Below are 15,633 nucleotides of genomic sequence, written 5' to 3' on the forward strand. Positions count from 1 at the left end.
AAATTAGAACTTTATTACACCAAAATAAAATACACAATAAACCAATTCAATAAATTACGATCCATTAAAAGGTAAGCTGGTGTCTCACTTTGGGGGAAGAACTTCATCTGAGGAAATTCCAAAGCAGAAAAAAATTAAACCTTAAAGTAAAATAATATAAAAATAAAAAATTACTGGGAGGTAAAGGTGTTGATAGAAGCATAATATTAAAGGGGATGTTAAAATAAACTGGTTGAAACGTTATGAAATTTCACTAGGAGCAAATGATGGACTTTTGTGGTAATGGTGAAGACTTTCACATTCCATAAAAAGTTTGTTCAGTTCAACAGCTATCAACTGCTGAAAAAAGATTTGCATTATGGAACTTCTCTATTCTATTGCTGTTAGTCAAATGACAGGGTAGTGAAGGAATACTGAATAACAGAGCAGAATCAGCGGTTGATGTGGGGCGGTATCTGCTATTGCTGAGACATGTTAATGTGCTATTTACTGCATTTAAAGAAAGAACTGGTATGGTAAATGGGGAAATTTTATAGGCAAGAAAAATAAATTTAACAGTCATATTACCACACCAGCAACATGAGAGCTAATGTAAAGAAGAATACAGGAGAAGAAATGGTAAAACATGAAGTAATTTAGAAGTAAAAGCTAGAACAGAGTTGTACAGTCATCTCTGTAGGTTGTGGGGAAAAAATATTTCCAGACATAACACTGATGATAAGACATATCGTTCGGGAAGACCAAAATCATGATGGGAGAAACAAAATCTCCACTGGTTATGAAAGGAATGGTACCACATAGTAAACACATAGGAAGAACATAGATTTTGCTACATGACAACCCCCAAAACAGTGGAAATGTCAATAGTGAAAATGTCAAAAGTGAATGATGACTGTACAGCAAATTTCTATTATTTCAGTAAACACACCTCAGGTCTCTCTTGTACACAGTGGTACATCATGAGGACTATTGGTTCTTGTAAGCAAGCCCATTTGGGGTTGATTTCATCTTCAATAAAACTCAACCACGGTAACACAAATTTCTCCAACTCAAAAACAATTCTATTTGCTGCCATATGTTTATCTGGTAACTGTTAATAGAAGATTAACATGAAAGTATTATCTATTAGTTTGTTATTCACATATTTCTCATCACAGGTTTTACACCTCTGCATTTTTGTTGCATTAATACTGCCAAATCAAGAACAAGTCCAATTTCTATACTTCTTACAAACTGTCCCTTTTTTTATAGCCACACCTGCAATTTTTAGAACAGTACATTAACATCTAAAATCTTCCCTTAATATCAAGTGATCTGCTAAGTCATTCACATCCAATTTTCCAAAATTGTGAGGATGCACATTTTGTTTCATTATGAGCAAAGCACTTCAATGCATACAGCTCAAAACACTTGTTCTTAACAGAATGTTATTTTCTTTGTACTAAGGTGTATGTGTTTCAATGAAGTGACAGTGGTAAAGGAGTTTATCTTATTGCTTTTCAATTAATTCTTCAAGACTCAATCAAGAATTTCCAAAATCAGCATTAAAATTAAAAATAACATTTAAATTAGTCCTAGTGGCCTGTTTCTATTCAGATAAAATAAACTCAAGGGGTGGTCTCTTGTCAGACTTGGTTCATCATTCGGAAAATCAATGTAACAGTCCACAACGAAATTCAGACAAAATACATTATACCTCTGATGTGTCACATGTCAAAACATGGGAATCTCAGGGGGTTAAAGCAAGTAGACTTCAGGAATTTGTAATCAGAAATTGATAGTTCAGTTCTATTTGAGGTTCGCAGGGTAATAACTCTGAAGAGTATTATGTTCTGCGATATGACACAGCGTAGTCTGGTAGAAGTTTACAGATGCTGTGGAGGAACATACTACGACTAGCAGATACATGGGGTCCTGAATCCTTCTAAGAGGGCTGCTCTGCCCAGTAAGTATCCTGACCTAGTGCCCTGTGTTGGGTCAACTTTCAATTGCAGTAGCAGGGAGCTGTCCAGGCACAACATTCAGTCTGTCAGCCTTCTGCTGAGGAGTGTTTCTAGCTTCCTTCAGTGAGCTAAGAACAACCCAGATACCTGGAGTATACAAGTTACTTTTTTTTTAGAATGTGTATACAGAAGCTCTTTTATATATGTAATTTGCTCATACAGAGCAGCATCAGAGAATCTCTGCTGGCAAATATGTAACAGGACAGCATTTCTTCAACCTCTGCTGGTCCACAGATTTTTATGGGCTGCCAAATCAAACAATATCAATCACATATTCATCAGACACATTTTCAGCCCTGTGGAGTGCCTAGTAAATTTGACCAAACAGTTCATCCATATGCGTGGAACAATTCGAGAACTGATGGATGCAGTCTCATGAAATCTGATATGTGAGAATTTTACAAAAACTGCCAAACAATTTCAATTTTTATTAGATCAGGTGTGTTTAATTATGACTTTACATGAAGACCTACATATTTTACTATTGATAAATATTTATCAGACAGAAAATATATTGAACAAACACAGTGGAGAAAAATGAAACATATTTTGTGTTCAACACATTTTCCTCATCAGTTTTACAGTTTTCATGATAATTCAATAGAAGGAATGTTATGAGTACCATTACGAACTTTCATATTCAACAGTCAAGCATGGGTTCCAGAACTCAATTGTGATAAAGAAAAAAGTATTATCAACTTTAGACTGCATTAAAATCAGATATGTTTTGCAGAAAGTTCCATCTTGTGGGATATATTGTGATGTAGTCTGATAAACGTCAACCTATTTTGGAAGAACGTGTTGACTTCATCTTCAGGGTAGAAGAATAAGCCAAGCAAGAAACCAACACGTTGACTTTCAACAGACTACAGAGCATTATATCCAAGAAGATAGAACTGCTGTGAAAACCTCACATTCTACACAGACATGCTTCATTTTTTAATGTAGTGTTCCATCGCAGTACAACTTTGAAGCATATACTAAACAATTTATATACATTTAATTTTTTATTTAGAATGCGTAATAACAGTGACCACTAAAGTCTTATTACTGATGTTTATTCATTTAGTAAGCCTATACAGTTTCGACCTCTCTCCAATTTCAGAAAATATTTTAATGTAAGAGTGAACAGTCATATGTGAATTTAACGTTCATTTATTATAAAGGAAAAGTGTATCACAGTCTTGATTATTTCATTTATCATTTCTTCTGCCACATGTGCCTATTAAGTGTACATCATATACTTTTACAATCCTCTTCCATTAAGTAACTTAAAGATGATACATGGTAGAATGTTATACACATTATCAAAAAACCCGAGTAGGGACGAGGAATTTAAAATTTTTTAACACTGACAATAATGCCAACTCATAACTATGTTCACTGATCAAGTTCTGCTATTACATACGTCACTTATTCCTCAATGATAAGTCACTGAAAACTAAGTTATCAATTTGTAATTTCATATGCTGCATCAAAGTAGTTTGTGGACTTCATAATGGCTGTAGATAATAAGACTTAGATTTACTGCATCACATAATTTATCGACAGTTTCTTGATATACTGCATCATATAATTTATCAACAGTTTCTTCAATGTTCTGCAGCTTTAAACAAACTTATTCTTAAAATGTATAACAGTTTGCACCAATAATGTATTTATATCAAGTAAAATACTGAAGCAAACTGCATATCACATTAAATTTGTTCTTTCGCCACATATTCTAAACATTTTGCCAACAAGTAACAATTTTACAACCTTGATGTACTCATATTTCATTTGTGTTTTAGTGTGAAAAGTTTCTTTAGTAACAAACCATTAACAATTTATTGGAAACATTAAATAATTTTCAGATGAAGTGTTGCATACGCATTAATCTAACATCTATGATTCTATACTGTAATTTTATTCTTCATTCTGGGTTTTTTACGTATGTAATACTTGAGAAAAATCTTTGTAAACACTCTATAACTAGGTTACATGTAAAACATCAGAGAGAAAGAATGGAAGAAAATCAGAGATTCGGGAGCATATCTTTTACTGTCAATACATTCATGAGCCCAAATGTGAGTACTTCTTTTCTTTCCCTGCCTCATCTAATGCTATCCTTAACACAGACTTCATGACTGTTCACTAGAAATTGCATAAGGAAGAAGCAAAATAATTGTCAAATGATGAATTTCTTTTATTGATGAATAACAAGGTCATTCATTCATTCATTCTTTTAAATGGCAGCTGATACTCGAACACCGCGTTAGAAACAAAGCAATAATCAGACCTCAGATTTGGTAGACCAAGAAGCTTTCAAGAATGAGTAATGGAAGAGAGACAAACAATCAAACATATTATAATCCAAATCTGAAGAGGAAAATGATTACCAGGTGGCACCAGTGAAACACACACTTGTGCAAAGCAGAGAGTTTACAAATCAGTAAGAAAAACCTGTATGAGGCTTAAAAAAATACTTCCTGGAAAGTGAAAAAGGGACAGGAATTCAGCAGATCAAATGTCCTGTAAAAATGTTGGCCACTTTACATTATACACCCATTAGTTACAGTAGTCATATGTGAGATGGAATATGAAAAAACATAAAGTATGTATTACAAAAGCAATAAACCAAATTTCAATAGACTCTCAATCTACAGTTTGTGCTAAACTCATTCTCATCTGCCATCTTTATCAGAGTTCAGTTTAACACACATATTTTTGTTGAGTGCACCCATTCTCCCATGAAGATGATTCAACCTTGACCTGTCCTTTCAATAACGTCCATCAGTGAGGAAGTGTATGACTATACAGCTAATAAAGGTACAACATTATTACAAAAAAACCCCATAACATTGTGAAGAAGTCTGAACTCACAATGTCCCAGCTCTAATGCAAATAATAATCTTCAATAGTCTAACAATTTACAATTAGAATCATTGTAAACAAATCTTATCCATGTAAGTTTTGAGGTTTTCACGGTGATGACTATGAAGAAAGTCATCTTCTGGGTTTAGGCGCCGTGTATTCTTCGTTTTGGCCGACGTTTTGGAGGAACGTCGGCCAAAACGAAGAATACACGGCATCTAAACTCAGAAGATGACTTTCTTCAAATCTTATCCATGTTACTGGAAATAACGAGGTATAATACAAACAAATTGCCCTAATAATAATCCAACCCAGGATAAGGTATGTGCCACAATTAACTCATTTTCTTGTCTTATGCACCTAGCTTGTCCAGCAACTTGTTGATGGCACAGTATATTCATTATTCCTGAAGAAAGAATCTCTATGTCCACTTCAGCTTGTTGGTCATAGTTTTATTATTATTATTTCTTCACATTCTTTCACTTCTGAATGTATTTAAATTGGAACACAATGACTAGATTGTATCAACATTTCTCTGATGTAGTCCAGTGAAATATACTGCCTCTTCATTCATTTTTGTTTTATATTTGTTGTCTTAATCAGCATATTCTACAACCACATTTAAATTAGTATCTCTTCAGGACAAAGTCTGGAATGAAGTAGTACTTTTCTTGTCAAACAATACTTAAAATTGTTTGTCAATTCACTGTTATATTAATATTTATGTGGCATATCCAGCCTCATGCACACAACAATTAGTCCAACCTGAATGATACGCAGCATCAAACCAACCCACTCCTTAGAGTAAGAAATAATTACATTTGTCTATACATAAAAGCAGACAATTGTCTATGACTGTGACGAGTGCAAAATTATGTACTATCTGTAACATAATAACTGTTATTAATATTATCCACTCTGATACACCAGTTGGATGCATGGCAAAAATGAATTTTGTGTAACTGGATGGAAATTCTTTAATTTTAAGTACATAAACAAACACTTCCACAAAGCCCATTTCCATCATAGTGAAAAATTACTATTTCTGTGTTATCTTTCACGTAATAAATATGGACCACGAACATTAATAACAAACACACTTAGCCATGACAGATAAATAAGAATTTTGAAGCATGTGGTTTGACTTAGAACTGGGTACTTTAATTCTTGCAATGTACAGTGAGACATGCACACTGTAAACCATGAACACAATTTTCATGTAAATTTGGTGTAATGTGGTACAGCCACAGTAGATGTGATGCAAGGAATTTCATTACAATTTTGAAACCAAAATTATTTGAAGATTCAATAATTTTGGTTATTATCTGTGGGCAATATTTAATAATGTAATGATGTTTCTGTAATGTAAGGTAAAGTTGTCCCTGTGCTTAACTAATTAAGCACTATGTCATGAAAGCATATGGGTTCTATAATGTAAAATGAGAAATGATATATGAAAATCTGTACATAAATGGACTCACTGTCTGGAAGTTTGCTCCAAACATATAATCAGAAGCTTAAAGTATCCTTTTAAGGAACTGCTGGCAATAAAAATGCAAAAGACCCATCCGAAAATTATGTCCTAGTATGGATAGGTACTTAGAAGGACTTATTTCATTCTCTTGGGTTTGACTGTAAAATATGGAAGCATTCCATACATTAATTCAACTTTTCCATATCCTTTCCACTTATTTTCATTTACTGATGACCACTGACACTGAATATCTGCTAATAATTTTTACACAGAAACTGTATGAAAGAAAGGGGTGTTATATGAGAAAGGAGCTTCTTTCTATTGTTCTTCCTCCCTATAAAACTGAAAACTTCCAACAAACCATATAAAACTTAAATACCATGATGCAGCCTATTGGTGTGTTCAAAGCAACAAAAATGTAAAATTAGAAGATAATATTGATCTACATTTACATTTTATGTAAGTAACCAATTAGAAATGTAAACAAATTTAAACTTTTACTTTAAATTTTATTAATAAGGTATGAGTTTTGTGTTCAGAATTCACTTTTCAATCCAATCCAGTCAGTACTTTCATAGGATCATTCTACTTAAGTCTTTTAATTGTAAGAATTTTAAATATGCTAAGTGTCTTTTCAAGTTACAGAAAATTAAATGATCACAATATATACTTAACATGTTTACAAGAAGTAGAATTTTTTCATGTTGACAAAGCAATAGTGACACAGACAGGGAATGGAAGCTGGTGTCACATTACATTTGAAATCATGTTCTATAGCTCAGATTGTTGCGCCCAAATGAAATTCTCTTCTAACAACTGTGGCTACTGACCTCTTTGTTCAGCTAACTCAAATGAAGGGTATGGACATTAAACCAAAGATAATCAGCAGTAAGGTAAACTAATCTGATATCAAATTAGACTGAACTAGATCTACAAAAATGGACATAAATGAAACAACAATTCTGCAGGAGTTGCTGTTGCATACAGCATAAATAAATCCTATTAAATTTCAAATAAAACAAATTATTCTACTAAAAATAAAACAAAATGTTCTCTACTGTTTCTCATTATTTTTTCAGTTCTCTTACATGACTAAAAGTACATGTATGTGGACACTGTTCCTGATGTATACAACACTTACTGAGAGCAAGTTCTATTTTCTTGATATATAGAACAAATGCATGATTCAAGGCTACTTCTGGGACATAATACTGTGAAGATCAACAGAAGTACAACAGTGTTTTAGAGCAATGTATGTCAAGCAAGAAACCAGCATGAAACAGGGGACAGGAAGAGTGAAATCTACTTCTCACCCGTTTCCTGCTGGTTTCTTGATTTGTTTACTCTTCAGTCCTGAAGACAGGCAGTACATTCCTCTCAAACATCAGCAAACTACTAAAGGAATACATGATGAAACATCCCTAAAGAGAGCACTCCTCACAGTTATCACTGTGAGAACCTCTATTCCAACCAAGACTGCTTATTTCTGTACATACATTATTTTGTTGGATCAACAAAGAGTCTTCACAGATATGTCAAAGGCAGTTTCTTTAAAAATCAGGATGTTGGTTAAACTGGTATCACTAATGGAACAGCTGCACTATTTTAATTATGATAACTATTCAAACACAGAATGTATAATACTACAAGAACTGCACCTCAATGAATACTGGAAACATGAAATTAGTGATTCATTTTCCATCATACATTATGAACCCCCGCAATTGCTGTGGATGAAGCTGAATGTTTAGGAGAGAAACCACATAGAGAGAACATACACACCAGAAAATTTTGCTCAAAATTTAGACCGCCACCCATTATTTCTGCAATATTAGATTCAGTAACAACTATATTTTATAAGCTACAGAACACTAGAGGAAAACTGAAACTTCATTCTACCACTGATATCAGGGTTTCACGGTGGTTAATTATTGATGTTCTGTTCTTGGGGTGTTATACCATGTGGATGTGGGAGACCGTTTCAAAGGTACATGCTTCCCCTAAAACATTTGCAACATCTCCCAAAACCACTGGTGTAGCAACCAAAGAACAGAATTAGTGTCAATGCATTCTATAATTTAGAAGCACCTTAATGGAAATTCTTTCAACCACTTAAAGCAGGGTGTCTCCCACAAAGGTATGTCTTATGGACATGTATATATGTAGAAATATTTTGATAACAGAAGGCCTAAGACTACTGTAACTACAACATTTCATTTTCTGTCCTCTTCCCTACCACTGTGCTTTTCTCAGATTCATTCCTTCACTCTATCAAGCACACATGCACCAAAACATATTCAACACTTGCACTATAAATACAATAAATGCTATACTATATATAATATAAATAAAAAACATTATTATACCTTTTTCAATTTATTCATCTCATAAGTTGCCATTTTGTACAATTCAACAGTCTAGTTTTAATTTTTTATTTGGTGTCTTATTAAATATGAAACAGTACATCAAAAATAGTATATGAATACTTAAAATTTAGCTGAAATCATTTACTTTCATTCAGACTGAAATAAAATATAATTATACTACCAGAATTAAATATGCACACTGTTTCTGCAGCCAATATGACAATTCTAAGACTCATCCTTTAGAGTCTTACATAGAACAACACTATACAAAGTTCCCCTTATTGTAATATTCCCTCCTATCATCTCCAGTGTCAGAATTAATCAACTAACAGACACTATATTCTGTACATCTGATGCATGAATCAGTCAAGTTTATTATTTTTTTATGTTACATAGTATTATTTTAAATTTCATATTCTTAAAAGAAGTTGAAATGTCAATACACAATGTTAATGTTGGAAATACATTTTGGTTTAACACAGTCAGAAAATGCTTCTATACAGTAACAGGGTAACTGAGTTTGGCTAATTTCACAGGCTACACAAAGTTACAGGAATATAATTGTATTGTGTTGCTACAGTATGTACTATTTATATCACAAGCAAAATAACATGAAACAGATCCAATAACATGAGATGGGGACTCCAATGTAATGACATGGACTTCAAAACTCTTTTCCAGGAGTTATTTACATCATATTACTTTCTATACTAACTAACATTTTCTGTTTTAGTTTCATGCATGATATTCTTATCAATTCTTGTGTTATTCAAAAGAGAAAGTGATTTGGCCACTATTTATGAGTAACACAGTTACCTTCAAACAGTCATCCCATCTTATATTACTGCTGACAACATATGTCTAGTACAGGACTTACTACATTCTAGCTAGCCTACCTCTGAACATAGTGTAGGCCAAAATGGAAGAATAGTTCACAAGTTTGAGACCAGATTGCTTTACCCTTTCTGGCTGATAGCAGTCACAGTAATTACACCTCCAGGACCAGGTAATGTTGATGAACCCATGAGAAATGCATCCACTTCACGTGCTGCTTGCCTCCCCTCTGATATTGCCCACACGACAAGTGACTGGCCTCGTCGACAATCTAAACACCAGAAATGGAGCAGAGATATTAGCGTTTGTGTGACTGCATTTATATCCTCTACTTTAGCTCTCTGAAAATGAAACGTATTGAGGATAACATAACTGAACAGCAGTTTATTCACCAATGCTGAATCAATTGCTATAGCACTGAGGTTACTTAATTATGAATAGAATTTGACAAATTGTGTATGCCAGATCATCAAAGAGTCTAAAAGTTAAAATCATACCACACTAATTGCAGGTGTCAATACTGTTGCAACAAAGTATCAGAAAATCTAAATACCATAAAATCTTAATCTCATCACTTTTCACAAATAAGCACTGACATTTGTACATCTGATATAAATTTATGCAAACATGCTTCAAATTTGTTCAGGCCATCATGCCATTGTCCAGTATGCTCTCAGGGCACATTTATAGGCTCAGCTGTTTTAAACTTTTGTTTATTTGCTAATCAATCCTTCAAACATACAACAATTTTCACCATACATTTTTATCTGATTCAAGAGGAGTCAATCTGTGTCTTAACATCCATATCAAAAGCATATTAATATCCATAGCAACAGAAAGTTGATAATGCAGACTTTAATCTACTGTCTGGCATGATTTCTTACACCACGACCAGCAGTGAGACATATGTAAGTGACATAAATCAGGATCTGTAATGGTAGGAAGAAAACATCCCTATGCTCTCAACAGTAATAAATGTTATGTCCAATTTCAATATCAGTCATTTATGAGGTGCTACTGAAAAGTTCCTGGAATAGGTAAAAAAAAAAATGCTGGTTTAACTTATTCAATTCTGGCTGCCATACAGTGACCCCATCATTCTTTCCGCACTTCAAAAGCACCATGGAAGTTATTTTCCTTAATGTTGTTGAGTACCGCTTGCAATTCCCTTTGGATGTCAGACACTCTTTCAAAACATCATCCCTTCAGTTTCATTTTCATTGGGAAACACAGCAAAATCACAGGGGCCTAAGTCCAGTGAGTAGGAAGGATGGGGAATGATAACCATGTTGTTGTTAGTCACAAACTCTGTGGTTTTCAGGGATGTGTGGGAGGACATGTTGTGATGAAGGAGCAATGCGGTGCATGTTCAGATTTTCTGTTAAGATCCCCTGGAAAACTCCATAACTGATCCAAAGGGGGTCTGGGAGCTCATGGATTTTTCGGCAACAGTCTTTGTGGATGAGTTCTTAAATTCTTTCAACATTTTCTGTCATCATGCTGGTACTTGGTCGCCCTGAACATTTGTCATTCAATTGATACTCGATTGGCCTTGAAACGTGAATGCCATTGAAAAACTGCTGTCTGACTTAAGGAATGTTCTCCAAAAGTCTCACAAAGCATTCCAAGAGTTTTGGTAGTGGATTTGCCGAGCTTCACACAAAACTTGATGCACACACATTGCTCAATTTTGCCATCCATCACAGACAAAATGAAACAGGAAGTCAAAAAAGCATTTGTGTAAAAACAATGTGTGTTCACAGCACGGCGTCATGTGGCAGACTGATGTAATAGGTTTTCTGAAGTGTGACCTTGGCCTCCTCTCTCATCTTCTTTCACCGAGGCAGTTACAACAATAACAGTCCAGAAACTTTCCAATGCCGCCTCATACTGTGAATGTGGCTGATAATCAGACTTGTTTGCTCACTGCTGTTGTCTCTGGACAGGAACTTCTTGAATTAATGCAACTGCAGACTTTCCCTTGTAACCCTAATATCTCCATCAACTTTCCAAATGGAAAAAGCAAGACACTGAACAAATAATAAAACAAAACTGTACCTCCAGCAGCAAACACTTTTGGAACTGATGTTTGATAATGGCCACTTGGAGTTTGATAGTTGCTTCGTGGGTCCAGAGTCAGGTCCAACTCTGAGGAAATGTACTTCTCAGGACCCAAGAATCCCATTGCAAGAAGCACCAAGTCACATTTATAAACCTGTAAGCAAGAGGCTACCTTTAAAATCTTTGCCACATTCAACACATCAGATGAAAGTATATCCAGATGTCTGGTGCTGCATCTAAGAAAATGAAACAAGTGATTTAAAGAGCACTGAAATTGACTTGATTAAAATCAGCACATAAAGCAAATGACTGACTTGGCAAAAATTGCAAAGGAACAACTGACAAAATAAATAGAGAATATCAGTTCACAGTATTTTACACCATAACAAGGGTGCATCCATGTCAGAAGGATCATATGTGTGAAGATCTTGTGGTCTATGTGGCTCTCAATTTTGTACCAAGGTCTTAAGTTTGAAAGTGGCCAGAATCATAGTTGAACTTTCCTTGCCTCTGATAAAGACACAACTATATGAAAATGGGGTATATCAGGCCTTTGTTAAGGTACAAAACGCACTTTTAGCAGGTGATATTACCTACCAATCACCATGATTCTCATGCTAACATCAGGGCTTGGAGTCTGCTGAGAAACTGACTCTTCACCACTGCCAAAATGCCAAGATGCATGGAAGGTGAAGCAGCTGTCAGCTAAAACAGCAACTGTATCTGACACTATTTTCAGTAACACTGTTGCAAGAACAATTTTCATCTAGTCTTTCATTCAAAGATTTGTGGGTGAGCTGCTTCTAAATATGTATATAGCATTCAACTACATTACTTGCATTATTTGTGACCAACTTCAAATATCATCATACTAATTACAAGTTCACTGACTAGTCAGCGTGATAAAATGAATATAGCAAGAACTGTAAGTAACCAGTTTCCTGTAGACCAATTCTTTTTATTTAATTTTTATGAAGAATTCTCATTGCAAGTCCAGCATGATAGCATATGATAGCATGGCGTTTTCAACCTTTCTTTTTCTTGGCACTACAGCCCCAGCGGGCCTAGGCCTACCTCCATGAACTTTTCCGTTCACTTCAGTTTTTCTAGATCTTACACATTTGGTAGGACTCCTTGGGCGGGTGATCAGCTCGTCGCAAGGCCTCTACCTGTACACAAACACAGAAAAACGCACACACACAAACTAAACATCCATGCCCTGAGTGGGATTCGAACCCATGATCCCGGTTTCCAAGCAAGCAAAGACAGTACATGCCTTAGACCACTTGGCTACCATGACCGGCTTTCAGCTTTTTACACTCTGAAAATTCAAGAGTTAATTACACAATTTCATTTGTACACCCACTCCCAGACTAATACAAGTTCTACCAATACAAATTCAGTTCAACGTGGATTCATAAGGTTGGTGTTAATTAACATGACCGGCTTCTTGGTTTAACAAGATTTTTCCATAACTTCTCCACTACATCGCATTACAGTGACATCTTCATTTTAGGTTTGCACTGCAAACAAAAATTCTGTACCTTAAATAAAAAAAAGGAAAAAAGAAAACATATATGGGAGTTATATAGAATTCAAACAGAGTATTAAATTTCCTGTTAATTGCACAATTTGCTTCAGACTGACAAAAAGTTATATACACCTAAAAGCAATGTAAATGCTGTATAAATGAGTAACTATACACACTACTAAAGACAAGTGTTTTATTTTATGTTCTAATATTGTAAATAGATTTATGATACATATGTATATGTACAGTATTTATCAAATTAAGTGCAATTTACAGCCAAATTTCAAGAAAGAACTTCTGAATACAATCACATATGATGCTGGAATTAATCACAGAGCTACTACCCCAATTCATACAAAAATGCAACACATGTTGTCACTTCTAGTCACACCTCCTGCCAACCTCAAGAAGACGACGCAAAAACTTCAAGGTCTCCGAGTAAGCAACAGCAGCATATCAATACTGTATTTACCTGAACGGTAGAAAGATTCTGAATCTAAGATGACCCCACACTCAGAAATATGTCTCCATATAAAATGTGATTTAAAATATTAATTACAAGCAAACATGGGGAAAATAATAAATATTTTAAAACATCTTATGCATCAGCCAACATCTATACAAGTATACTCTATGCTACTCATATAACAGAATCACCTTTTCTGAGCCTGGAACTTCCTCCATTTTCCAGCGTCCAGTTTCATCTTTTGTCCAGTTCACTGTCACAGATCTGATACCTGCTATATGGCCTTTACCATCATCAACAAACTCCTGGAACAATGCAACATTTCAGATATGAATGCAGTAGGATGTTTGACGCCCAAATGAAGATCAAGAAGATACATATAGGATGGTTATATTAATCCAAAGTACCTGAGACCCTTCTCAATTCTATATTGCTAAATATTATCAGTACTTGCTAACTAAACTTTGCAATGAAAGCTCAAATGCAGACATAGGCAAGGGAAAATGTAATTGTCTTTAAACATTTTATGCAGATACAAAAAGGAAAAAATGTGATACCTTGCTGAGTGTACTGAACTGCCGGGGATCTCGACCAAACTTCAACTGCACTTCCTCATGGCCATAGTCTACCTTGAATACCCTTGGAAACTGTGGCCAAGGATTGTCTTTAGCCCGTTTTCCTGGCGGCTCTGGAAGAATCTCAAATGTAGTGATGGACTTGGCCCCCTGAAACAAAGGATTAAGCCAATCACATAGCTATTGATTTTGAGCATAGATGAACATATTTTAATTCCATCATATTAATTCTGTTCAATGATCTATAATCTTATAGCAATAATTCATCAGAGACCTGTAATTGGAATATAAAGGGATTGTTACATACCTTCTACAGTCCAATCTACTGAACCGTCATCCTCACCTTTCTGACTCATAATCCATTCTGATGAAGCTCTGAGATTTGAGTCATGAAGAATCACAGTCAGTGCTGGCACATAAAGCCTGTTCAGTGACTCTTTCACTGGGCTTGTCACTATTTGTTTAAATGAACTGGGGGTTATTTCAATGCTTCCAAAGTAAGACATAAACAAAACTTGGCTCAACTTAATGACATCTGTAAAAATATTAATGACACTAGGCTCAAATAAAAAAGGATATAAGGAATTCTATATGGTAAACGTTAAAATCATCAAATTGTTTGAAATAAAAAGTGACAGTTCATGCTCATTTAATTGAGTTTCAAAATGTGATAAGTGTTTTAACCAAGTCCCAATATCTGACTGTGTTTTAACTAATATTCACATCGGGAAATTCACATTACACACAGATTCAGAACGTTTGATAATCTTATACCATTGCAAAGTTCACAACAAAAGATATGTCATATGATTAAATATTTACCTGTCTGAGAGATGTGGCAATACAGTCACAGCCAGTATCGCCCCCACCAATTATGATGACATCCTTTTCCTTGGCCAAAAGATGTGGCTGATCCACAACATTGCCCATTTGCTTCTTCTGCCAACTTTCCAGGAATGTCATAGCAAAATAAATACCTTCCAGTTGTCTTCCAGGAATAGGTAAGTCACGTGGCCAAGTGGCCCCAGTGCACAGGAGTAGCGCATCAAACTCCTCATAGAGATCCTGCACCAAGCACAAAAACAAAACAGGAGTAGTGCATCAAATTCCTTATAGATATCCTGCACCAAGCACAAAAACAAAACAGGAGTAGTACACAAAATTCCTTATAGATATCCTGCACCAAGCACAAAAACAAAACAGGAGTAGTACATCAAACTCCTCATAGAGATCCTGTACCAAGCAAGAAAAAAATGCTGCGAGTTTTAGAGATCTGAAACCTCTCCTTACTATACATAACAACTCCTGATATCAATTAATTTTTTCAAAACTAATATAGCGTGACATGTTGACCCCTACCTCCCCAGCTGCACGTAGCGGTAATGTAGCGCTCGCGTAACAGGTGAGTAATCACCCCGCACTCTCCCCGCGGTGACGTCACGAGCGGAGCCGAAGTGAGCCGAGCGGAGC

The 15,633-nt window shown here is 35.1% G+C and overlaps 1 protein-coding gene across 2 annotated transcripts in view; it reads right to left on the reverse strand.

The window, feature by feature from the left end:
• Positions 1–5,032: 5,032 nt before the first annotated feature.
• LOC111865708 (glutamate synthase [NADH], amyloplastic) overlaps positions 5,033–15,633 on the reverse strand; it is a 141,191-nt gene continuing 130,590 nt past the window's right edge. For both annotated transcript variants that reach the window (XM_023853939.2, XM_023853938.2), the window contains 5 exons: positions 14,986–15,228; positions 14,146–14,313; positions 13,780–13,893; positions 11,589–11,745; positions 5,033–9,801 (listed from right to left, as the gene is read on the reverse strand). In XM_023853939.2, the coding sequence (XP_023709707.1) occupies positions 9,653–9,801; positions 11,589–11,745; positions 13,780–13,893; positions 14,146–14,313; positions 14,986–15,228 (831 nt within the window). In that variant the 3' untranslated portion in view covers positions 5,033–9,652. The remainder of the gene's footprint in view (positions 9,802–11,588; positions 11,746–13,779; positions 13,894–14,145; positions 14,314–14,985; positions 15,229–15,633) is intronic.

The sequence above is a fragment of the Cryptotermes secundus genome, unplaced genomic scaffold, assembly GCF_002891405.2.
Source record: "Cryptotermes secundus unplaced genomic scaffold, Csec_1.0 scaffold19, whole genome shotgun sequence".
NCBI lineage: Eukaryota > Metazoa > Arthropoda > Insecta > Blattodea > Kalotermitidae > Cryptotermes > Cryptotermes secundus.